This window comes from Pavona decussata, unplaced genomic scaffold (assembly GCF_977016875.1).
Source record: "Pavona decussata unplaced genomic scaffold, jaPavDecu1.1 SCAFFOLD_175, whole genome shotgun sequence".
NCBI lineage: Eukaryota > Metazoa > Cnidaria > Anthozoa > Scleractinia > Agariciidae > Pavona > Pavona decussata.
In genome coordinates, this window is record NW_028145586.1 from 634,459 (window position 1) to 661,452 (window position 26,994).

Below are 26,994 nucleotides of genomic sequence, written 5' to 3' on the forward strand. Positions count from 1 at the left end.
TTTCATTCCACTCCTGGGTCATTAATCAAGCAAGCGCGGCCACCAGTGGTAAATACAAAAGAACATATTTTGAGCTAAGAAATGGAGCTGCCTTGAAACGAAGGCTTATGTAGGGATTCCCTTCAATCTACATTATCGTATCGTGCCGTAGCTTTGTTTAACGATAATTCCCTGCATAAGCTCAATTACAAGCTAGTTCCAGTTCAACAAGTCCAAAATTAAACTACTCAACAAAAGGAGCGCCGTTACCTTTGACAAACACAATTAACACAGAGACAAATTTGAAGACAGGAGACAGTTAACCCTTTAAGCCCCTATGGAGATCAGTAGCTTTGTCCTCCTTGAAATACCGTAAACTTTCGCTTCTAAGCCCTGGGCTAATACAGCTTCGTAAGGGTTTTACATGGCCTTATAAAGGGAGGGGCTTATATCCGAGGGGGGTTATAACAGGAATAAAAACACCGTTTCCAAACGAGCTATAGCAGTGTTGACCGAAAGACGTTTTTCATTTACTGTTTTTAATTAAGCTTTAAAATGTCAATAATTGGAACAAAATTAAAACCAACAACACGAACGAAACTAGATGGCGGCTTATATCCGGGGCGGGGGAGGGGGTTATAATCGGATGTACTTTTTGGTTTAGAGGTAGATGGGCCTATAACCGGGAGGGCTTATAAGGGGAGTGAGGGGGGAGGTGAGGGGGGGGGGGGGGGGCTCATAAGCGGCAGTTTACGGTATCGGTAAAACATCAACCACGCAGATATCACGGGAATATAGCAAATGATCACCGAAAGATAAACTGATTTTGAACAATTTCTCTCAACTAATACCACAACAAATATGAACACGCCAATAAGGAGAATTTGCGGTTTGATATTAGGGCTTAAAAGGCTAATGACACTGCTAAGGAAGGTTGATACTCTTCACCATTTCTCGAGTGCGCTTAAAACTTTTCAAGTGTCCATAACTCGATAGACGCACAGCTAAAAGGATGAAACAGACGCGGTTTGGCACGGAGACAAGTGGTGGAACGGGGAAAACGTCGTCTGGTTACTCAGACCAATCCGTTTATAACAAAACTAACAGAAAACGGTATAAAAAAAACAAGGGTGAGCGAAAATTAAAAAACTGTCGGATCTTCTCTAAGTTTATTAGTTACGAGCGTTCTAAACTTCCTTTTCTAAATATCTTCTTTCCTTTCATGCAAGAAACCGTATTTTGCGCCGTTTTGAAAATCATTTCAACTTGTTTTAGAGTTAATTTAAGTTGGACGCGTTGGATCGCTATCGTCCAACGAACTTTTGCGTCTATAAAAAAACGTTTCCATTGTCCGATAAGACGGAAATTACCCTTTCCCTAGCTGCTATTGATTTTATATCACCCCTACAAACTTGTTTACCTTAGAGAATCTGCTAGATCCAATCTGCGGTTTGTCTTGTTCTTGCTAAGTTCTTGCTAAGCTCCTTAGGTGCTCCCCACAGTGGGCTTTGAATTATTCCCGCCGCTATTTGTCGTTTCGTTTTCTTATAAAGAGCGACTTGATTTCACTCCAATCCAAAGATTTAACTTCCGTGTCGACTAAATTTACGTACTCTGGACTCGTTTTCCATCTTTCCGGTTCTTCAAGAAAGTTTTCTTCTTCATTAGCGACCGAAAACAAATTTTCTTAGCTAAATGTAACTTGCACATGTTATTATGATTGTATAGACGTAGCGCATGCGTCAATCGAGTTATGGATACACGCCTTCGTTATTGAATTTGATTGGGTAAATTTACTTTCACTTTTCTCACGGAGTGGTAGGTTTTAGCACATATCTTCCTCTCCATACAGGCTTACCGTTAAACTTAATGCAGTTAATGACTTACAGTCTGCAAAACAGTTGCTAAGATCATATCCAAGGCCTCTACTTGTAGTACTGTGGTCGTTGATTGTCAGACTCAAAGTAGTTAATGTGTCACTTCTTGCCAGATTATTGCACAGTTCCAGTAACTGATCTTCACTCACTTCACTGCAGCTATTGATTGTGATACAGACAGTTGTTAATGACTTATTTCTGGCGAAGCCATCGCCCAGATCCGTTAACAAGACTCCAGCCGTGCCAGCGTAATTGTTGAGTGTAAGAGTAAGTGTTTGTAATGACTTGTTTGACGCCAAACCATCACCCAGACCCCGTATCCAGTATTCACCCGTGCCACTGTAGTTGTTGATTGTAAGAGTGAGTGTATGTAATGACTTGTTTGACGCCAAACCAACACCCAGACCCTGTGTCCAGTCTCTACTCGTGCCAATGTAGTCGTTGATTGTAAGAGTGAGCGTATGTACTGACTTGTTTAACGCCACACCATTACCCAAATCTTGTATCCAGTCTGTACCCGTACCACTGTAGTTGTTGATTGTAAGAGTGAGTGTATGTAATGACTTGTTTGACGCCAAACCATCACCCAGACCCTGTATCCAGTCTCTACCCGTGCCAATGTAGTCGTTGATTGTAAGAGTGAGTGTATTTAATGACTTGTTTAACGCCAAACCATAACCCAGATCTTGTATCCAGTCTCTACCCGTACCACTGTGGTCGCTGATTGTAATATTGAGTGTATGTAATGACTTGTTTGACGCCAAACCATCACCCAGACCCAGTATCCAGTCTGTACCCGTACCACTGTAGTTATTGATTGTAAGAGTGAGTGTATGTAATGACTTGTTTAACGCCAAACCATTACCCAGATCTTGTATCCAGTCTCTACCCGTACCACTGTGGTCGCTGATTGTAAGATTGAGTGTATGTAATGACTTGTTTGACGCCAAACCATTACCCAGACCCAGTATCCAGTCTGTACCCGTGCCAATGTAGTCGTTGATTGTAAGAGTGAGAGTATGTAATGACTCGTTTAACGCCAAACCATAACCCAGACCCCGCATCCAGTATCCAGCCGTACCACTGTAGTCGTTGATTGTAAGAGTGAGTGTATGTAATGACTTGTTTGACGCCAAACCATTACACAGAACTGACCAAAGGAAATAACTGTCGCCAATGTGGCTGTTGATGGTAAGGGAGAGTGCCGTTAAAGACGCGTTTTTCGCTAAACTGTTGCTGAGGTCTATTCCCTTGTCAGTGAGGGAATACAAAGTAAGAGTGAGAGCGAGTGTAGCTAAGGAGGTGTTTTCCAACACAACTTCAAGCAGACGTTGCATCCACCCTACGTTCTCGCCAGGGCAGTTTTCGATTGTAAGAGCAAGTGTTGTTAATGACGTGCTGTTTGTTAAACCATCATTCAGACCCTGTGCCCAGTCATCACTCACGCCACTGATTGTGAGACTAAGTTCACTTGTTCCAGTATCTTCCACTTTGGTGAATACTGAAGGTAATAACGAGGGCTCATCAATACAGAAATCAAGACCATCGGGAGAACAGTCTGATACCAAGTCATGGACAATCACCTTTAAGTTCGCATTGTGGTTGACACCTGAAAACCGCTCAATAGCAGCCTTCCCGTCAGTGGTCAATTCTCCCCAAACGTTGAAAGTAACGAGGTGTGCGCACTTTTCTATTTTCAGGTAGCTCATTAGACTGCTTGCAACATCATCAAATGTGTTTCCGTGAATGTTTAGAGTGAGTCGATACGGTGTGGAATTCACCAAGAGTCGCCCGACAGCTTCTATAACTTCACAGCTCAACTCACCCCAGACGTTTAATGTCTGTTCTAAATTAAAACTGCTCTTAGCCAAAACAGGAGTAAGACAAGCGACCTTAGCAGCCGCAATGTTTCCACTGGTATCCGGGTGGAAAGTGCACGACTGCTTTGCTCTGTTTGCTGAAATTATACCTTTAACAACATTCGCCCAGCTGTCAGGGAGTTCACCAAAGACTTTTACTTCCAAAGTATCCACGGAGCAATTTTGTAAGAAACCTCTTTTTAAGAACACGATGCCTGATTCACTCAGGCTTCCGAAAACAATCAAAGTAAAAGATTTCAAAACGGCTTGTTCTGAAAGTCCTTCACAAAGGGCAGTAGCTAATAAATCTTGCATGTCTCCAAAAATAGTGATGAGAACAGAGGTCAAAGATGTGTTAAGTAAAACTCTTTTCAAGGCCAATATTGCAGTGTCACTTAATGAACCATAAATCTTGAGGACAACTGACTTCAATGGTGTATCCGCAGACAATCCTTTTCCAAGAGCTCTGGCCCAAGCCTCGCCCCACTCATTAAACAGTTCAAACGTCACGGACGTCAAGGTGTTGCTTGCAGCCAAACTGTCACCAACAATATCAGTTATGTCAGAAGAGGAGCTTTGAAAAGTTCTAAGAGTAACTGACGTTAAAGTCGAGTTTTGACATAAGCCATCGTAAAAGGCGTTTCCGAGATATTTTAATCCGGAAACTAACAAACTCTGTAGTTTTGGACAGGATTTCAGGTAATCAAAAGCAGAAATTACTTCATCATCATCTTTATCATCTTGACCACAACACACAGATAAATGAACAGGATGCCGCAATTGTGAAAAGTTCCGGCAGTATTTTGCAACCTCAAAAAAACTAGAATAAGAATTGTCGTCGCGTTCCCTCACATCCACAGTCAAAGGGAAAGGAATGAAGGAAAAAAGAGTCATCGCCACTTCTTCAGCATTTCCACTTTCACTGAAACTTTCAGTAAAAAACGATGCATCTGGCTCCAAACACTTGAGCCAGTCCCAGTCTTCACTCTCCAGCTTCTCACCAATCTGTCTGAAAAGGATACTCGCTTTGACACCCAGTATACCAGATAAAAACAGAAACACTTCCAGGTATGTTTCTACAACCTCATCAAAGAAGTCTAACTGAAACTCTTTCAAGATATTGACGTCTTTCTTCAATAACAGAAATGCCAGGTATGCTGCGGCCAAGTATTCTTGAAATGTCTTATGAAAGAAGTGGTATTCGTGCTGTGGGTTGATCTTTTTCAGACTGGCTTCCTTGAAAACGAGACCTGATATCCGAGCTGCCAGATCTGGATACATCTCTTCAAATTTTGCAAGTTCTCCTTCACGAAAAGAAAGACGATCTTCTAACAGGCATTTCCAAGCTAACTCTCCCAGCGCCAGTAAACTCTGTTCAAATTTCTTCTCCAGAGCCTCATCATCCTTGGGAGCTTCCAAATTATTTTTTGCACAGAATCGTCGTAAAATGCATCGAACAATAATCTGATAGAGTTCAGTACGACGAGATGGAAGTTCTCCCTCATAGTCCTCAAAAACAACACAGAGAAGGAGCAAATTCAGTGGATTGCTTGGTAAAGCATTGAGGAAAGAGTTTTCTTGGATTGCTTTAATAAGCCTCTCTCCTTTTGACAAATGTTCGGGCCCCAAAAGTCTGAAGTGCTTCCTTATATACTGAAAGGCACCTTTGTCAGTAAATCCTTCTATTTGCAAAAGGACATCAAAGTTAACGTTCTGTCTCAATTCTATTCCTCTCTCTTGACGCGATGTCGCCAGAAGAAAGCAGAATGGAAACATCCGTCTTTGAAGCAATCTATCCACGTGATGTTCAGCACCTTTAGGTAGCTCATCAAGGCCATCCAAAATTATGAGAACTTGTTTTTGGTTGTGGATATCCTGGATGTAATCCCTTAACTCTTTCTTGACGTCGTCATCTTCAGGCAGAAGTTGTTCATCGACGGCTTTTATTATGTCTCCATCAATGTCCCGGCATTTCAGAAGTAACACAATATTAAATTCAGGAAATGAACACCCTTTCGGAATTTTTCCATTTGCCCAATCATAGGCTATCTTAAGGCAGAAAGTTGTCTTGCCAATTCCTGGGCTTCCCTCAACCAGCACTATGGAATCTTTCTCTTCCTTTAAAGTGTCATCCATGTCCTCTTCACTATCTTCAAGCTGTGAAACTCCTAGGAGTATGTCATCTTTTGATATTTTAGGGCTGTCAAAGATGTCATACATGCCCACTTCTTTATTTTCAAGCCGAAAGTCTGTGTTTCGTCTGGATAACATTTTCAATCTTGTGTAGACATCTTCAAGAGGTAACTTCAAGGTGTTCTCCCAAAGGAGGGGTCTCAAAAGAGACCGCCTGTTATACTCTGCTTTTAGAAGTCTGACAACAGGGTTCCCTTGCCCTACAATAAAACAGCAACCACAGTCAAAGTTCTTCTCTGCGCCAAACAGTTCACTGAGAGCATGACTTTTAACATACTGCTTGTATAGAAATTTTCAGTTGGATTTTCGCAAGCTTGGTGTCAAAATACATGAACTTGTTCTGAGTGCAAAATAAAAACTTAATAACCTCCCAACTTCGAATTCTAATGTTACTTTGCCAGACGTTGCATCCACTCAAACATGGAAACATGGAGGCTGTTTAACGGGCATTTCAATAACACGTGAACTCTGAAGACTCCCCCACTGTTATGCTTTCAGTTCTCTGCCACCGTTAATCACAGAAAACGACTTAGCAAACAGACACATTCAGCTTAAGACCCAAGACGTTGAGATTGGCAGATTTCGATCCATTTTGTCAGTTTAAGTATTAATGGGTCCCGTTAAAAAAAAAAAAAAAATTAATGGTGTCCCGTTGTTGTGATTGACAAAAGGTGGGATTTCATGATCAGAGTCTACATGTTATTGAAAGGCGCTGTAAAATTTAAAACTTAAATACCTTAAGTACCAACTAAAGTAACAAGAGCAATCCCATTACTTTTTCTTAAGACTGCCCTTCCACAAGTCTGGGGGTAGCAGTGTAGATAGATGAATCAAGATTTCGCTTTGCGTTTATGCAGTAACATAGCTGCTTTCAAGCAATAGAGGACACAGCTTCAACCTCATCCCAGAATCTCTCTGACACTTGCCATTTTTAACTCGTGAATGCGAGTATACGCAATGCGGGATTCGTGGACACCATGCGGTAATGACAGGTGACCAGAAAGGTATAAAACGTTGTTCGCATTGTATTTGGTTGGCCCAGGACTCGAAATATAAATCGTATTTGACACTTACTCACTTGCTCGGCATTCTACGCCGCTTACATTTTTAGCCGTTCCGCTCAGCGAGATTGAACTTCTTGAATAGTTTTGTATTTTTTAATACGAAAGTTTTAATTTTGAAAATAGTTTGGAGCCTTGAAGTGGTTGGCTTTTAAAAAAAAATCTACATTACCTCAGGAGTTTGAACTCGGGAACGTTCGCTTCAATCTCGGTTTTGAGGGGCTTTCAACGACGGAATGCGGCGTTTTTCTCACCAAAATAAAAACGTACGAAGACTATATACATTGATCGAGTGTTCGTTAGGATATTTCTTTTAATTTCGAACTCCAAAAAAAATGTGAAATATTATAATTGAAGGAGGAGAGAAACTTAAGCGAACCGTGAGAGTACGCCATATTTGAAAGTTTACAGCCCATTGAGTGATCAGTGGAACGAGCGACATTTCCCCCACATTATGATAACACCATGCATGCATTCACGAGTTAAAAATAAGCCTTGTAACAGATGATATTACATCTTATTGACTACATATTCTGCCAACATCTGCCAACATAGCACATTTTTCAGGGTAACCCGAAAAGACTGACCCCCGGTCCTTGGATCCCTCCGCCTGACCGGGTCCACGGACCACTCCCTCCTGACCCCCTCTATGGACCACGCTATTAAAAAAAAAAAACGAACAAACAAAAAAACATTTTACTTACCGCAAGCGGAGGTGGTGACATGTCCACTCGTGCGTCATTTAAAGCATGGTATTTCGTAACATTTGTAGGCATTGGTTCAAGCTCAGCCACATGGTATGTACATGGCAAAATTGTATATCACAATCTTCGTCGTAGAAAATGAACCGAAGAAGCGAGAGTGTTTTAAAACTGGATGATACAGGCCCGTAGCGGGGGGAGGGGCAGGGGGGGGCTTGAGTCCCCCCAGAACTTTTGGAAGTTAAAAAGCAATGTGACAAAAACTATATAATTAAAACAAATTAGTGTTGAATTCTGACGCTGCAAATGCCTTTTCACAACCTTTAATAGTCTGTTTACTACCTGTCAGTTTCCTTCGCTTACAGGCACTCCTATCTTGTGAATCAGAAATAACAATCAACATGGATTGAAATCAACCAATCTGATGCCGTGAAATCTGTCGAAATGAACTGCTTGTTTTCTAAGACATCCGCTCATTTTAAGCAATGCAAATGTCCTTAGTTTATAACAATTTAGTGTTTCCGCGTTGACACACAAATATGTCCTCAAGACATAAGAAAAAAAATTCTCCTGCAGTCGGATTCTTACTGCCCGATTCCAAATTTAAAAAGAGAAAGAACGATTTATTGTCGTTTGTCTACGTCCTCCTTCAAACGTGAAATTAGGAAACTTCACGTAGTAATCCACGTTAAAGAAAAGGCAAAAACATGTACCTAAGAGAGTGATCCAGGTGCAAAGATCTTGTTTTACTAACTAAATCTACCGGGGTTTTTTTTTTTTTGGTGTTCTGGTTGTATCTTTAACTCCCATATCATTCTTTTCTTGAGTGACGGGGGGGGGGGGGGGGGGTAGTGATTGTTTCACCATTTTGCTCAGCCCCCTCAGTTGTTTTAGCCTTACTACGGGCCTGTGATAAAACTGTTTGTTTTTTGTTCTTCTCAGCCATTTTGTTCGGGCCATTCTCCCGCGGGTTCACGAAACACGTCCCAGGGTTCATAAGAGGCGACCGCTTTCGTGGCCCGATGCGTATTTGCTGTTTGAATGTTCATCACTTTTAATCTTTTATTTTTGATGACGGAAGACATCCAAGATGAATTCTAAAGCTACCATCCAACTCACCAGTAACGCGTCAAACAAATCTGAAATGATTGGCACTATTTAAATTCACCTCTATTTTCAGGAATTATTCATTTGTGGAGAGAGAGAGTATGGGCCGAACATAATGGCAGAGAAAATCAAAGAACAAACATTTTTGTCATCCACTTTTAAAATAGACGCCTCTTTGGTTCGTTTTCTACAATGAACAAATACCATTTTGCCATGTATATACCATGTGGCTGAGCCAGAGCCTACTAAATTTACGCTCTAAATATCGCACGAGTGGACTTGTCATGTCCTCCGCTTGTGGTAAGTCAATGTTTTGTTCGGTTTAAGTTTTTGTTTTTTGTTTGTTCGTTTTTTTAATAGCGTGGTCCATAGAGGGGGTCAGTAGGGGGTAGTCCGTGGACCCCGTCAGGTGGAGGGGTCCAAGGACTGGGGGTCAGTCTTTTCGGGTTACCCCATTTTTCAGCTACTTTATGCATATAAACTAGTGATTTCAATATGAAAGTGGGTGCTGGCGAAGGGGGATAAAGTTGTAGGGATTTAATTAAACAGTGAATGGGTTTGGAAAAGGGGGTCGACTTTGAGGGTAGGGAGGGTAGGTTTCAGTTGGATGAGTTGCAAAAATGACTACAGCAAGCATTGGTTTTGAAAATGGGTCATGGCAGGTTTAGTGATTTGTATAACCCACATTGGGGAGGAAATGTTGAAAACGCTTCTTTTTTGTGGGATGGGGATGTTGGTGAAGTGGACGGATCAGCCGCCCCAAACGGCACAGATTTTGAATTATTTGCCTCCACGAGCAAAGAACTCGTGTGAAAGTGCAACGAGTCGTTTGATTTCAGAGTGAAACAATCATCTGGTTTCACAGTTGCACAATTCGCTTCGACGAGCGATCGACATGTTTTCAATTCTTTTGCCTCAACGGACACAGTTACGGACAAAGAGCATGACTCAACGGTCGAATTATCTGGCACAAACTCCACAGATTTTGAATGATTAGCCTCCACGGGCGAAGAACTCGTGTGAAAGTACAACGAGTCCTTTGATTTCACAGTTGAGTGGTTCGCAGATTTTGAATTATTAGCCTCCATGGTATTTTTTCTATTTGCTGTCTTTATTTGCCTCTGTAATCATTCATCAAGGTCACGAACGGAAAGAGATCAATTTGGGTTTGGCTGCTTTTATAGATCCACTGCTTGAGAATTGAGATCACTTTCCACGGGAGAATTTTACCACGATCTTATGCACAGACGGTTTCGAGGCGCAGTTGGCTTTGCCATAAAACAAATAGGTAAGTATTTCTAAATATTTTTATTTGCTAGATGTCTTCATTTGCTTGTGAATGTTCGTCAAGGTCAAGAACGGATTACATGTAACGATGAATCCCGTGGAAAGTGATCTCTTTCCGCTCGTGACTTTGATGAATGATTACAAAAGCAAATAAAGACATAACAAATAGAAAACATACCTACTTATTTTATGGCAACGTCAACTGCACCTCGTAACCGAAAGCGTCTGTCAGCGTGCGATTCTCAAGTGCAAAAGTGAGGTGTGGATCCCGGATTATATGTCACGCATATGATTTGCGCATGATTGTCGTTTCAACCATCCCGGATAATACTCTACTGCGCAAGCTTCAAGTCTTACATCCGACAAAATTTTGGATTTTTTCCCCCATTGACAAGAATAGTGTGCTGTCTCGCTAACGCTCGCCAGCAATAATATAAATAGGGTAGTTACCTATAGAAACAACAGTAAACGGTCTGAATCTCTTGGAAGTCTGAGTGGCACTAGGAGATGGCCTTTTATTGTTTGCTGATGTCTCTTCCCTAAAAGAATCTAGAATGAAAAATAACAACAAGATAATAGAATGACTGGGTCCAAGATTTTGGGCAGCCGGCTTTTTCAGGCAACATATAAGCACTCACTTTTTGAAAAAAAAAATCAAAAAAAAAAAAAAAGAGGAAGAAGTAGAATTGCACTCAATCCTTTACAAATATTACCAGATACATGCTTCTAGGATGCCAGCATGAGAGAAGAGATGCCTTTTGTTTATTCCGGCTGAGGTGTCTGCTCTCGCTGACTACTAGTATTGGTTGCCTAGTTGTCGATTCCTGGCAAGAGGCCTGACTAGGGTCACTCTAGGTTAGTCTGTCACCACTAACAGTCCTTCTCAGGGCTACACTCACCCAGATGATTATAATTTATGTACTTATGACATGACTCCTTTGTCCAAATGTTTACTCTATTTCTATATTAACCTTTATAAACAGTACTTAAAGTGTTTGAGCTTATTTCAAGTTTTCAAGTTGTCAAGTTTTTTTTCCCATGATGAAAGAATAACAAGATAGTGTAAAAATAATAAAATAACTAGGTGGTAAGGAAGTCCATGAGAAACCACAAGGCTTTCAAATAATTGGCTCCCTTTATATTTCCAATTTAGTTAGTAAAATTAATAAAAGTATATACGATATTTGTGCAGACTTATTTGAAATTTATATATTTCTCACAGATGAGAAAAAGATTTGATCACCAATGACTCCATCATGTGGAATCATTCACACTTTGCAGTGGGCAACATCGCTTTTTCAATTACAGTGCAACAAACTCAACCGGGGCCACCCAACATTGATCAGCCAATCACAGGTCACTTTTACAACAAAGGAGTCTGGCTTTGGTAGCTTGCAAACCAATCAAAAAAGAGAACCTTTCTTTAAATTTCAAAATGTTGGGTTTTTTTTGGTGGCCTTGGTTGAGTTCGTTGCAATGTAACTATATACAGCAATGGGAAGGCAGAATAAATTATACAGAATCCACCTACCATCAGATCCACTTCTTTGGTGAGCTTGAGTGTCAGCAGGGAAACCCAACGGATTGCAATCTACTGCTAAAGAATAGCTTCCAAGCTGAGCAGGTGAATAACCTTAAAAAAAGGTAGTTACATATTAATTAAAGTATATAACTATTTTACAAAGACAAAATGGAGAAAGATGACATACACATTAATTGCTTTGAGAATGACTCACACAAAACTCATCTATACTGTAATGTGCAGGAGAGCGTTTGGAATAGGACAGGTCAGAATGCACATGCATCAATTTAACAATTGTGTTTAAACAAATGTACTAGTGGTCCAGTGTGACAACCACTACACCACCAGGATAACCAATCGAAGAGATAATTTGTGAGGTTTGGTTTGGTTTCAAGGTGACAGAGTAGTGGAAGCCTATCACTCCATTACTTTGTAACCCATTTAAGGATCAAATTCATAATGCTCAACACAAGTAGGTTACAAGCGATCAAGGATCCAGTGAAGGATACAGGATATAAACAACATTATACAACATAAACATGCTTTGTGACAGCTCTGATGTTAACTAACTTTTGTATTTCAGTTCCATGCCTACCTTGAATTCCACTTCTCACATGAGTTTGTGAGGCTGCAGGGAAAGGAAGCTGACTGTATCCTGCTACTGAAGACTGACTTCCAACAGAAAAACCTTCAGAGGAGAAAACTGTAATAAGCAAACTTGTATGTCACTATACTCATAAAAAAGACACTAGACAAGTTGAAGTAAAAAGGTTGGATCTTGAAGTACCTCAGATCTCAGCCTGTGAATGCTGAGGGCTTTCCCAGCTCCATGACAGTGTTAAATTATATAACAAAGAAAATGATATTTGCACAATAAACAGATTTTTAGGGTCAATTTAAAGAAGGATTTGATTTTAAAACTGACTTTTAAAATGTCTCATAAATGCCATTTGATGGTTGTTGGGATTATTTAAAATATTCCCATCTACCTTCTGTTCCAGTTCTCAAATGAGTTTGAGAGGCTGCAGGGAAAGGAAGCTGACTGTAACCTGCTACTGAAGACTGACTTCCAACAGAGAAACCTTAAGAAGGGAAAATGCAATAAGCATTTAATTACTCAATATAGCATATTTAAGAGTGAATGCAAACAGGCAGCAGAATGCAGCATTTACAAATTGAATGCATGCAACCAGAAAAAGTCATGACATAATATTTCAGAGACCAGTATAATTTTCTTGTTTTTATGTTTTGTTAATTACATGTAATTATTATAAGAAAACCAATTGATTAACAAGATACCAAGACAACTGCCTTTTTTTGTAAATTATGCCATATGATACCCTTGTTGTGATTGTTTAGTGATTCCCACCAACCTTGAATTTCACTTGTCAGACGAGTTTGAGAGGCTGCAGGGAAAGGAACCTGACCGTAACCTGCTACTGAAGACTGACTTCCACCAGAAAAACCTTCAGAGGGGAAAAATTGTAAATATTTTAAGCAAACTGGTATGTCATTATACTTATAAAGAGAGCCACTAGATAAATGGAAAGGTGGGTCTTGAAGTACCTCAGATCAGAGCGTGCAAAAGCTCAACAACAGGGGTAGTATATGACAAGGGAAATCATATTCACACAGTAACAACATTTTTTGAGCCAATTTAAATCAGGATTTTAATTGAAAACTGACTATCTAGATGGGGGGGGGGGGGGGGGGCAGATTCTGCCTGCAGCGACTTTGAACCTGAATAACTTTTTCAATATTTGTGCAAACCCCATGAAACTTCAGGAATTGTTTGGATATTTATCTGGGAAAAACTTGATGCTGTTGGTTGGTGTTTGTTGACTTTGTTGTTATCATGGCAACCAATTTTTCACAGGCAGTTTCTTCAGAAAATGAAAAATCCCTTTTTAAAACGAAAATTTTAGTTTTAGTTTTATCATAATTGTTTTAATTTTTTTTAGGGGGAAAAATTACAAAAATAAAAAATTAAATACACAAAATAGCATCTTAGGAGTTCAAGTTGCAAAAATCTGAGATCAGTGAGTTGTAACTTCCAAAATCCAACATCCTGAAGTCGTTTGATATATGATATTGCAGTTGTGGAAATTTGACATCAGTGAGTTGTGAGATTGTGACATCTAAATTGTGCAGTCCCAGAAAAAATCCATACCCATGCCAAGGAAGGTCATTGGAAATTCCTAGGGGGAGGGGGGTCTTAAAAGGCAAAATTTTAGAAGCAACATATGAAGCTTAACTGGAATTTTCATAGTGGAGGGAGGGTACAAAACCAAAAACCTTCCATGGGGGAGTATGGATATTTTCTGGAACTGCATATTGCAAAAATCTGACAGTGCAATCCTCTTACGCTACAACCTCATACATGTACAGGCTGTAATTACGTCGATCTAGGAGTTTGTGCCTCATCAGGGGTTCCAAACACTCTATTATACATGTAGCATGAGGCTGCAGTTCATCAGTTTCTCAATATTTGGAACCCCTTCTAAGGCACTCACCCTGTGATGCTCTGACTTTGTTTTTCTCAACGAAAAAAAAAGGGGGAATGTTATCAAAATGAGACAACAGTTACCATCTAATAACCACTGTCCGATTTTGTACCACATGACATATTTTGCCTAATAATACCTGGTAATAATAACAATAATAATAGATAATTACCAAATTCTTGTAGAGTCATCAAGCATAAAATAATTTTTATGAAAGTAACAACATTATTCTTAAATGTTTCTTGAAAAGTAATGTAATGTACAGTAATAATTATTAAAATTAGTGCGGAAAAAAAAATTTTGGATCTGTGAATCTTCATCCATCTTCAGTAAAAATCCCATCAGTGGGTGTAAAATAAAATTAATACAAAAAGCATGGTACAATAAAGCTATAATTAAAACAAATTACAATGTGAAAAGAAATTATAAACTAAAGTAAAAATACAGCTAATTACGGCGTGATGATGACAAAGGAACAGAGTAGAAAATACATACTGAGTACTTAGACAAACAAAACTGACTAGCTGTGATAATAGTGATTTTGTTTTGTTTGCCTATTCAGTGTGTATTTCCTGTTCAGTTCCTTTGTCATTAATTTATTTTTAATTAGTTGTTATATTTTAACTTTTCTTGAAGAAGCCTTTGCAAAGGAATACCAAATGTAAGTTAAAATACATTATTGCACAAATATGTGATCATTTTCAAAACGAGTATCTGCCAACCTTTAAACAGGTGTATAAACTTCAATAAATATTGAAGTGATACAGTAGTTAAGTAGACAAATCTGGTTAGCTGGCATTGTTTTACATAATAAGTTCCTCTACCTGTTTTGGGTTGAAGGCTGACATAGTGATGTTCATGCAGGTGTCCCAACACAAGCTGGCTGCTGCTGCTAACATCATGTTCTGGGTGGATAGCTAAGTCATGTGACAGACTGCTGATCACATGAATGCATGTTTTAAAGCAGTTTGCTGCAGCATGGAGAATGACGTGATCACCCCATGTCCCATCTGCTGCCATGTTTCTTAGGTAATCAGGCCAAGACTGATGTCCATGTACAAAGTTAAACAGTTCTGTCCCATCTTGCTGCAAGAGAAGAACAAAACAATTAACAAAAAATGTCAAAGTACATTGTGTCGCTTCATTCAATGATTCATTCATTCAACTGGAGGGTAAAGCTTTTCACTAAATTGGCCAGTGCATCGATCCGCAACCAACCAAATTATACCGAAACATGTTAACTGTTTCATAATTGAAAAACTGAAGCATTGGATATAAATTATGCACTTTCAGAGCTTTGCTTCGCTTTAAGTATTCACATGATAATTCAGCCTTTGAGTAATGCACCAACTGCCCAAGAAAATTAGCAACCATAATTTTTAGAATTTGACTTCTGCCTTCTCTTGCAAAATGACAATTAAGTTTTATCTTGATAGGGGAATTTTTCAGTCTGTGACATGTGCAGGCATAGTGTATTTGGGAAAAGAAAATCTGAATTTCCCCCCTAACAGAGTTGAACCTTTGACCTTCCATTTGGATGTTATAGCACTCAGCTACAGGAGACTTGTGGGAGCTAAGACCATTAAACTACATTCACAGAGATGCCAACCTCTGAAGATCTGAAATCTGGAGATTTTTTCCTCTGAGCACCCCCCCCCCCCTTATTACCCTACCCTCCCCCCTAAGCAAAATTGATGCACTTGTCCCCCCCCCCCCACCTTGTTGGCACAAAATTTGCACAACACTAGAGCTTTTTTGTCCTGCTCTTAAATTGGTTGAACGTTTATCCAATCAGAAAGTCGTTTATATTGCAATGATGACAAAAAGCGTACTTTCTTTGGTTTCCGTCAAAGTTTGTGGCAGATCGGGTCAAACAGGTATCCAAATGTAGCCATGACACAATAGGTGGGTTCATACTAGCTTAGTAAGTAGACCTTAAGTATGCAGGGAGTTCAAGTATACTTCAGAACACGTATGTTAACTTACCCTGATAAGCGTTCATATTTCAAATTCTAAGTATACTTCGAGTGACAGAGCCGTCAATCAATTTCCGCGCCAACTATGCAGCCATGTGCGTGAGTGCGCCAAACATTTTAGCTTCTACCTTACATCATGCAACCTCAAAGGGTGAAAATTGCTTTCCTTGTTTGGTTAATATATTTTTTACTGCATCGACAGCGGGCTTTGCTACTTCACCAAGCCTATCACTTTCTCTTTGTGGAGGAAGAATTTAGAATAAGACAAAGAAACCAACGCCGGGCTTCGTACAGAAAAGGGAGATCTTTGAAAAACGCCGTACTCGTAAGAGCAAATTATCTTTGAAGGTCATATTCTTCCTACCTCGACCAATAGGAGCTGTGTTTGGCCTGTCTTCATTATTTTACCATAACAAAGATACTTGCATGACTCCGTGGTATAAATAGTCATCATCACGGTCCAATACTCGAAAGTAGGGCCGAAACTGACTAAAGTTGGAGTTATTTTCCATTTCTGCGTCGTCTATGTTGTTCGTGTCCTTGAAAGCCTTGCGTGTTGTAAAAGTCTTGCGTGTTCTGATATCTCATCGAAAAACGCATTTGATTGACATTCAATTTCCTGAAATTGTTTTGATAGTGCGTAAGTGCGCCGGTAAGGATGGGTTGAACGCGACTTGGAAGTACACTTCGGCTCTTTTGAACACGATACGTTGCCACGGCTACAAAATAGGCTACTTTAGTTGAAATTAGACCTGTTCACATCCGAAGTGAGATTCCAGTATACTTAAGGTCTACTTACTAAGCTAGTATGAACCCACCTAATATTTCTTAAATTTATGGAACATTTGAGTTGAAATACTAGCCTATTATACAAATAAGACGCCAAGTCACTTTTATCCAGGAGGTTTAGTCACCCGTACAGGAGACCGGGAGATTCGTTCCGTATCCGGGAGACTCCCGGATAATCCGGGAGAGTTGGCATGAGTGCATTCATGCAGTGACAAACATCTGCATACTGCTAGGATTTGAATGTGATATTGTGTTTGTTGTGATGAATTCACGATAGAGGTATATTTTTCAGTCAGCCATTTTGGCATACCGTAATTATTCGAATAAACGCCTCCCTCGAACAAACGACGCCCCCGAATAAACGCTGCAGGGAGAAGCAAAACTATCATTAAACGCCACCCTCAAATAAACGCCGCGATCTTTCTCGACATTGCGGCATTTATTCGAAACATAAAAAAAGACAACATTCAATCTAAACCAGTCGTGGAAATTTATTTTTCTCGATTGTAGTGTTATTCAGTTCAAAGTGGCTATACTTCATAGCTTTGCTGCTTAGCTCTCTGTCTCTAAATCTTCTGCGATGTGCAATTCCGTGGTAATAGCCGAGAATCTTGCCGGTACAACTAGTCCAATTTCTCTCTTTCTTTTGCCAGTGACTTTCGCAAATAAGTTGTTCTCAGTGTTTGCGCCTAAGAAGTTATTCTGTCAATAAGTGCAACAGACGTTTAAATGACACAATAAATTCACAGTTTTTGTTACAAGGTTTGCAATAAACGCCGCCCTCGAATAAACGCCGACCTCAAACAAACGCCGCATCTTACTGTATGTGCCAAAAATTTAATAAACACCGGTACTTGAAAAAGAAACTCCTACTTGTCCCATTTTATTGCTTTGCTGGATTGTTTCACCACAAAATGAAACTCACTTGTTAGACATATTACCAACACTAACTTACCAGTGTAGGGTTCTCCTTGAGGTATTGGACTATGTGTTGCCTCAATGCTTCATGAGAGATTTGGATTCCTTTCACCAGGTCCAGTTGTTCTGATAATGCATAAAACATGCAATTCCCTGCTCCTCTGTTTTCAGAAATTCTGAAGCCTTTGTCTGAAGCAATTTTCCTTAACCCCTCTAGAAGTTGTGTCTGGCTGATGATCTTGCCTGCATCATATCGCATTTGCTCAAGACCACAGAAAATTTGTTCAGCTGTCATAACTAAAACCACCAATAAAAAGTAATAACAAGTGTATTTCCAAGAATCCTATAATTATAATTATATACACGTAGAGTATACAAGTATCAAAAATCTAAATATTATTTAACAAGGCAACAAGACAATTACAGTACGTAGCTAACAGTTTTTGCAAATGTGTGGTTCCAGAAAATATCCATACCCCACCCACGGAAGGGATTTTTCCCATGCACCCCCCCCCCTCCCCTCTGGATTTTCCGAAATAAGCCCACAAAATATACCCCCCCCCCTCCCCTCCGGAAATTCCAATTTTTTCTCACACCCCCTGGAAATATTTCTATTCCTTGTACAAACAAAACATAAGCTTATTTATTGCTCAAGAGGCCAGATTTTGATGCTAACGTGTGTTTAATTTTCTAGTAAATTAGCGTATACTGTGCATGTTAGCAGAAGTCGCGTATTTGTACTTATCAAAAATGCACATCATCATTTCAACCAATTCCGCTTCATTATCCTGACAAAACAGCAACACTTCAATATAAACTAGCCTCCCACGCTTACGTTCTTAGGGGTTCGTCACGCGTTCCTGCCCCACGAACGTCTGCTGAAACGAACAGCCACTTCCGTTCGTCGACTGCAGACCAATCAGGAGCCGTTTCCCAACTTTGGGTAAACTCGTGTTTGATATTAAAAATATTACCCTAGACAGGATGGCGGACTTAATGTGGTTTTTGGTCATGTATGCCAAACGTTTGGTATAAGGGAGTTGAATGCGTATCAAAGAGAAGTCATAGTGCAATTTGCGCAGAAGAAAACTGATGTGTTCGTAAACCTTCTAACTGGTTGTGGAAAGTCACTTATTTATCAAGCTCTATCGTTTGTTTACAATTCAATTCTTGAAGCTGCTGGTCACTGATTGTTGTTGTGGTTTCGCCGCTTGTAAATCTTATGAAAGACCAGGTAGACAAATTGGCAAATCTTGGAATTCTTGCCGCTTCTCTCATTGAAATCACAGAAGAAAACATGAAGAAAATGCTCGGTTGTTGTGGAAGGAAAAATTTCAATCGTATAAACTATATGCACGTCCGGAAGCGAAAATATCTCCACGGGCGATGATTTCCGTTGTTTCGCGGTATGTGATTGGCTTTACTTGTCATAATGAGTCAATGCTGATTGGTCTGTTCAGACAAAGGCAATTTGCCGACGAACGGAAGTGGCTGTTCGTTTCAGCAGACGTTCGTGGGACAGGAACACGTGACGAACCCCCAGGAACGTCTGCGTGGGAGGCTAATATAAACGAACAGATATCAAAATGCAAGTTCACATTCAAGGGCGCTGGGGAAAGAAACGCTTTACACTGCGCCAGTAAAAACAAAACAATCAAAACAGTATCAAATTTCCTTGCCCAAATATTTACGGAAAGAATATGGTGTCTCAGATTACATGGAAAATCTAATCTTTCTTGGCCTTTAACGAAGATTCCACTGTTTTTTCAATGTTTTCCAATGAGATAAGGTTCTCCAAGCAGTTCCTTTAAAGTAACTGTTTAATTTTTGTGTCACGAAATAAAACGTTCAATCTTGTTTTGCTCTCGGAGTTGTGTACAGTGTAATTCCATCTTTTCCCGCCACAATATTAAGCTTCCCAGACGGTCAAAATTTGAAATGTCGCCGATTAAGGAAATTGCATAATTTTTCTTTTATTTATGACTTTGTTAGACTTTGGTAAACTGCCTACTCTAGAGACCTAGCAGACCTAGAAAATCTTTACAGAACTAGATTTTGTTCATTCTTAAGCCGAAAATGACGTTGCAAGCAGCATGCCTCCGTTCGAAAACATTTCAGCAGACACACTGGGATGTTCTGTTAACCAAATAATATTTTCGTTGTGGTTAGGCTTGATTTCTGTCGCCGCTCGAGTCCGGTCATTTTCCCGAACAGCGGCTAGTAAGCGAAGCCCATGTTGTGGAAATAAGACGAGTAAATCCTGTAAATTACACTCGCTTGAATGTCTGCCACACATATTTAACTAGATACTTCTGTTTCTTCGAACTATATCGTCTCTGCTGACAGACATTAACGTCACATTTTTCGTTGTCATTCGCCAGTGTGAAAAATATTGTTTGAAATGAATTATTGCATCAACATTGAACTACAGTGACCGTAGTAATTTGGAATCGGCAGAAAACAGTTCTCTGATCCTAATAAATATAATCCTTTGAGAACTTAAAGTAAAAGCACGGTAAGACAATAACAAATCAGGAGGCAAATATTATTTGTCAAAATTTACAAGCCGTGTGCGATATAAATCAGATAAATAAAGTCTTGTTGCTTCACAAATTTTAACTCAAATTTTCGTATATTAAACAGACGGGAAAATTTCTTCGATACCCATGGTAAATCACGTTGTATTAATGATTAAATCATTACATTTGTATATTACAAAAGGCATCCCAAGTAATTCATAGGAAGTGTGACAAGTGTGTAACACGATTCATTATTCATGCACACACATTTTGTGCTGTTATTAACAAGATTTATTTTTGCGTCCCCGGCTCGGGAGCAAAATACAAACAAACAAAAATTGAACATATCGGAATTATGGAACCGGTCGGTCTGGAAAAAACAAATATATTATGGATACACCCCCCCCCCCACAGGAATTTCCTGGACCCTTGACCCCCCCACCCCTCTGGAATTTCCAATCCCTTCCGTGGGGGAGGTATGGATATTTTCTGGAACCACACAATGTTACATGTACATGTTGGCAAATTGTTGTCAGTGATAAATGAATTAAATGAATTAAATGATTAAATAGTAATTTCCACCAACCTTCTGGTCCACTTCTCAAATGAGTTTGGGAAGGAAGCTGACTATAACCTGCTACTGAAGACTGACTTCCACCAGAAAAACCTGCAGAGGGGAATGAATAATTTTGTAATATTAGGAAGAACTATATGTCAACAGTCTATTTCAGTAAAGAACAATTGCACAGCAGTCTGCAACATTTTCATTTATAAATACAAGAAAAAAGGTCATATACATGCATCAAAAAGCTAATTGTTTAAAATGATTTTTGCAGATGCTACCTGATAGCTTCCTCATAATAATTATTGTTTTGATAAAGTGATTCCCACCTACCTTCAACTCTACTTCTCAGATGAGTTTGAGAGGCTGCAGGGAAAGGAAGCTGACTGTAACCTGCTACTGAAGACTGGCTTCCACCAGAAAAACCTTCAGAGGGGAAAACTGTAATAAGCAAAATTAGCCAACAGAGCATTTTAGGAGTGTAAAGCTATGCAGTGCTTGCATGCAGCAGCAACATCTCAATAACATACAGTGCTGTACAAAATGTACTGGACTTTATTAGCATCTCAGACCACAATCAGCAGACCAATGCATTAACATTCTTTACCAAATCAATTTAAGAATACAGTAAATAATATAAGGAGGTTTAATGCACAGCCATCAGACATACAGTGTATGGACTACAAAAGTCATTATCACCATAATAATAATAATTATTTAAAAGCATGGTGAGAATAGAAATACACGTATCTCCTGTAGCATTAAAAATAATATTAATGAGAAATCCAGATATTCAATGGATAAATTTGCATGATTTTCTAGAGGCCGACTCCCCTTTCTGTGATCATTTCATGAATTGAACTCTCCTTTAGAGACTAAAGACTGACTTCTACCAAAAAAACCTTTAGAGGGGAAAATTGCAATTATAACAAAATTACACAACATAGCACTTTCATTTTCAGAGTGGATGTACAACAAGACAGCAGCATGCAGCAGGTACACAAATGCAAGGAGAAAAAGCCACATACATGTAAGTACATCACTAGCATAAAAAAAATACTGTTTAACAATTGACACACCAAGACAGCTGACAATTGAAGGGCTGAGAGCATATAATCGCCCAAATGACTTTTCAGATCACTTTTTCTTGTTTTAGCTCAGATTCACCGAGGCCTTGAATTCCTTCAGGAAACTTTGCTCAATGTTTTATCTGCTGCTTTGCCGCACAATTTACAAAGCAGCAGATAAAATATTGGAGCATCATTCCCTGAACGAATTCAAGTCCACATGAGAAAATTGCAGCTAATCTTAACCTAAACAACAAAAAGTGATCTCAAAAGTCATTTGGGTTGATTATGCTGTCAACCCTTCAATTTTTGCAAATGTTACCAATAGCGTTGATGGAATAAAACTAAATGTTTACACCTACTTTCAGTTCCACTTCTTAGATGAGTCTGAGACGTGACAGGGAAGGTGACAGGAAGCTGACTGTAACCTGCTCCTGAAGACTGACTTCCAACAGAATGACCTTTAGAGGAGAAAATTGTGATATTAAGGTGGAACTATACATCACCAGTGATTTCAGTAAAAAACAATTTCACAGCTAGCTGGCAGTCTGCAACATTTACATAAATGCAGGAACAAAGGTCAACAAAGGTTAAGGTTACCCGATACCTTCAGAGGTGTCTTCAGAGGTGTCTCGCGTCCAAGCGATGTAACGTGTCCAGTTTAAACTGTAGATACTTGAACCCTTATATCAAATTAAAGCTTATAGAACTGGCTATCCAACTAAACCAAGAATTTTGAAATAAAATGAATTGCCGAATTTTTAGCGCTGTTTTCTTGAATAATTTTTTTTCACTTGGAGGAGCCACTTCAAAGAGCTAGAACTTAAAAGGAATTTGTTCTTTTGCCTTCAAATTTGGACAGTAGCTAGTTTAACATATAAACAACAAAAACGTGTCTGCGAATTTTTTCTTTCGAAATATTTTTTCTCCAAGAGAGATTTTTGTATGATTACCCAACATTTTTTTCATCCTATTTCGAAAATGCTCTATAACTTTTCACTGCGATTGAATATGGCAAAACGCAGACACGTTTTTTTAGCGCTTTGGGTCCGGAAACTGAGGAGCAAATTAAATTAGCAAAAAACAAAATTCACTTTGACTTGTAGCTTTAAAAAGGTGATTCGGACGCTCGCAATTAGAGGTCATAAAAATTCGACAATTCATTTTATTTCAAAAGTCTTGGTATAGTTTGATAGCCAGCTCTATAAGCTTTAATTTGATATAGGGGTTTAGGTATCTACAGTTTAAACTGGACGCGCTACATCGCTTAAACGCGAGACACCTCTGAAGGTATCGGGTAACCTTAATGACTTTTGCAGATGCTACGTGATAGCTTCCTTGTAACTGTTTTGATAAAGTGATTCATGCCTACCTTTTGTTCCACTTGTCAGATGCGTTTGAGAGGCTGCAGGGAAAGGAGGCTCATTGTAACCTGCTACTGAAGACTGACTTCCATCAGAAAAACCTTCAGAGGGAAATATTGTAATAAGCAAAGTTATACAACATAGCATCTTAGGAGTGTAAAGATACACAGTGCTTGAATCAGCAACATCAACACACAGTGATGTACATCATGTACTGGCCTTCATTAGTACATTATACCCCAGACCACTATCACAGACCATTGCATTATTATTCTTTACCAATTCAAAACATGCAATAATATGAGGAAGCTTGTTAACATTCCATCCAACATCCAAGTTGTGAAAATTTGTCCTCTGAGTTGTTACTTCCAAAATCTAACATCAGTGACATGTGAGAATGTAACATCTGAGTTGAAAAATCTGGCATTCAAATACAATCCTCCAAAGCCCTCACACATGTAAGTCTCATACGTTAAGCCAGTAAACTTTATTTTGTCAGTAAACGATACTCGGGAGGCACCTTCACTTAAAAGGGCTTTGTAAATCTGGTCTTTTTATACCACAGGGCACATCAGCCATTATTAATCCAACAAAGGAATTTTACCTGAAGTGATGTCCATCATTCTTTGCACAAGTGACCTGCATTGCTCCTCCCAGTTGTAAACCTTTGCATACTCTTGACAGACATACTTCATTTCCACAAGTCGTACATTTCTTCTTCTCTGACGGACACTCCTGATTGCCTCTGCCCACCTGTTAGGATCGTCTGACTCCACTACACAGTTTGAACCAAGAGGCACATTCTTAAGAGCTTCTCCAAGACCAGAGCTACCACTTACAAGCACAGGAAGACCAGCAGATAACGCTTCAAGAGCTGGCAGACCAAACCCCTCGGATCTTGAAGGCATTATAGCAAGATCTACCTCACAAAACAGCTCAGCCAACTTCTCTCTTTCTTTGAAACCACGTACAACAAGTTGATCACGGGAAATGCCTTGCTGGAGCAACATTTCTGCTACTTGCTGCTCTCTTCCACTTTGTACTCCAACAACCTTCAGTTTGTAGGGCTGTGACATGTCTTTCAACTTTGCAATTGCCTGAGCAGCAATGTCATAACCTTTCAGCTGCAAGTCTTCACTGTCACCACTCCCTAGCAACAGAACAGAAAATGTTCTTCTTTCTTCAGGAGCTTGCTTTACATCTGCAAACTCAGAGAAGATGCCTGGGGTGAGGTTGAGAACATTTTCATCTTTCTGAAAGGGTCGCAGATATCCTGAGAAAGCTTCCGCCAGCTTGGGTCCAACTGCTACAACTTGGTCAGACAATTCACAGAGTTTGACTTCTAACTTGTGCTTTTCCTCTCCTTTAGAAACAGCATCTGCAACATTTTTGAACATTCCAAGTTCTTCAGGGTCGGTATGGAGGACCGGAACCCATTTACAGTCATGGTGGGGTTTAATGACTTGTACTTGTTTACCAAGCTGAACTCCATGGCCTATCACACAGTCCATAACATGACCTTTTGGAATAGTTGCCAACCAATCAACTGGGTCATAACCAGGCATTTCTTCCGCCTGAAGAAGATGGACATTGTGACCAGCAGCAACTCTTTTATCCTTTTCACTGCATTCAGGGAGATAGACACTGACTTGCACATCAGGGAACTTTGCCAACTGAATGGCGAGCTCTCTATTGATGGTTGACACACCTCCTTTTGTTGACCTCCATTCACTGCTTAGAAGAGTCACTCTCAATGATCTTCTTGAGGACAAACTTGGGGCTTCCCCTTCATGACCTGCCTGTGATGTAGAGGCTATATTAAGAAAGGACGACTCCTAAAAATTTAAATATTAAGACAAATTAATTATTTGCTGAAGAGCTGTCATGCAGCTGGGTGTTTCCTTCTCAACTCAATTAGTAAAGGCAAAGGTTTATTATAAGCAAATGATGGACAAATTGAAGGGCTCCCTTGCAAAAACAGTCCTATTTTATTTCTATTTTATGGCTATTTTAATCCTATCACACCTATTTTTATACTATTTTATTCACACTTAATTATATTTTATTTCTATTTTACCTGATAAGGAAAATAGACCATCTATTTTATTTGAGTTTTACTTCTATTTTAAACCTATTTTAAAGCAAGAATGAACCAGGTGGTGTATTTTATTTCTATCTTTTCGTAACAAGGTGAAAAATAGCTTGTTCAACAAGCTATTTTAATCCTATTTTAATTTGAAACATCACTGTTGCTCAGTAAAATAGTAATAAATTAGACTGTTTTATTTCTATTTTTCTGCACATAGGGTTGACTATGGCCAGTTCCTTTGGACAATATGAAAAAAATAGGCTATCATAATCCTATTTTATCCATGACAACCTTGAACAAATGGCAAAATAGATTTAAAATACTATTTTATTCCTATTTTTGGAGGTAGATTCTATTCCATTGCAAAATATGTATAAAATAGTCTATTTTAATACTGTTTTTTTCCTTATATGCATGGTTAACCTATCATATTTTTTTCCTATTTTATTCAGCAATTCAAGCTTGGCTTAAAATGTATGTAAAAATGTAATTTTGAGGCAGCTGTTTTGTAGTCACACAAAGCAGAACTTCCAATATACACTGGAATTCATAATTCACAGCTTCTTTCTTGTAGTTTTCTGAACCATGCATACATAAATGGGCAACTAATTAAGACACTGAAATGCATTTGTGAAAACCACTATTACCTTCAATTAATCTCGAGGTCATTTAATGCCAAAAAGATCAGTAAGTTTTGAATCATAAATCGTTCAAGTACAATGCTAGCTAGCTTTTTACAACGGGCAAAAGAACGGTGGAGTCACTGCACAGCAACAATGGCAGCCATCTTGGATTTCAGTCAGACTGGGAAGACTGGGCATGAACAAAGCTATTTTGGTCAGCAGCCATGCCACTGCAGGCTCGCAGAAAAACCGTTTCATTTCAGATTTAAGGACGGTGCCTACTATTGTTACTGCGCATACGTTCTGCGCATCTCGAGATACTCGGGTTTCCTATGGGTGGGCCTACTAGTACAGGAATATTTTTGCGCGGTTTAAAACTATACGGAGAAAGCAGAACTAAGCAAATGCTTTTGGTATCTCAAAAGAAAATTGGGGGTAACCATGCATTTTTCAGAGATAATTAAGCTTCAATTTAGGAAAAAATCCCATACATTGCTTTATATTTTGGCGCTTTTTAGAGATATTATTGCTTAGTTATCTCTGAAAAATGCATGGTTACCCCCAATTTTCTTTTTGGATTCCAATAGCCCTTGCTAAGATCTGCTTTTCCCGCATAGTCATAAACCGCACAAAAATACTTCGATATTAGCAGGCACCGTCCTTAAGCGGGATTCAAGTTTACAGGCATCTTTCCCCTGTTTTTTTACTTCTTTTAAGCTAAAAATGTTGTCTTCAAGCAGCATAATGTGGATGACTACTTTACGAAAGAGGTATGCTTTGATTTAGTAAATAATTTTGATGAGAAACTGCATGAAAATGTGTGATTTTATAAAGAAATATAGTCTGCTTGGATTAGTAGATGTGCTTCTTGAAATTTTATGGCTCGATCCAAATTCTAGATTGTTGAGGTAGACATTCCTTATTTATTTTTAATATACTGGTCCACTGAAAAGAATAAACCATAACTGGCTTCAATAGCAGTTGAGATTCGCATTAC

At 39.2% G+C, this 26,994-nt stretch overlaps 1 protein-coding gene across 1 annotated transcript in view; it reads right to left on the reverse strand.

Moving 5' to 3' along the window:
• Positions 1-26,994, reverse strand: part of LOC146463494 (uncharacterized) — a 333,098-nt gene that overhangs the window by 237,062 nt on the left and 69,042 nt on the right. Inside the window, exons 8-15 of the mRNA XM_085084383.1 lie at positions 21,188-21,280; positions 20,879-20,959; positions 17,811-18,070; positions 14,915-15,176; positions 12,960-13,052; positions 12,576-12,668; positions 12,182-12,274; positions 11,596-11,697 (exon numbers count right to left, since the gene is read on the reverse strand). Of these exons, the coding sequence (XP_084940509.1) occupies positions 11,596-11,697; positions 12,182-12,274; positions 12,576-12,668; positions 12,960-13,052; positions 14,915-15,176; positions 17,811-18,070; positions 20,879-20,959; positions 21,188-21,280 (1,077 nt within the window). The remainder of the gene's footprint in view (positions 1-11,595; positions 11,698-12,181; positions 12,275-12,575; positions 12,669-12,959; positions 13,053-14,914; positions 15,177-17,810; positions 18,071-20,878; positions 20,960-21,187; positions 21,281-26,994) is intronic.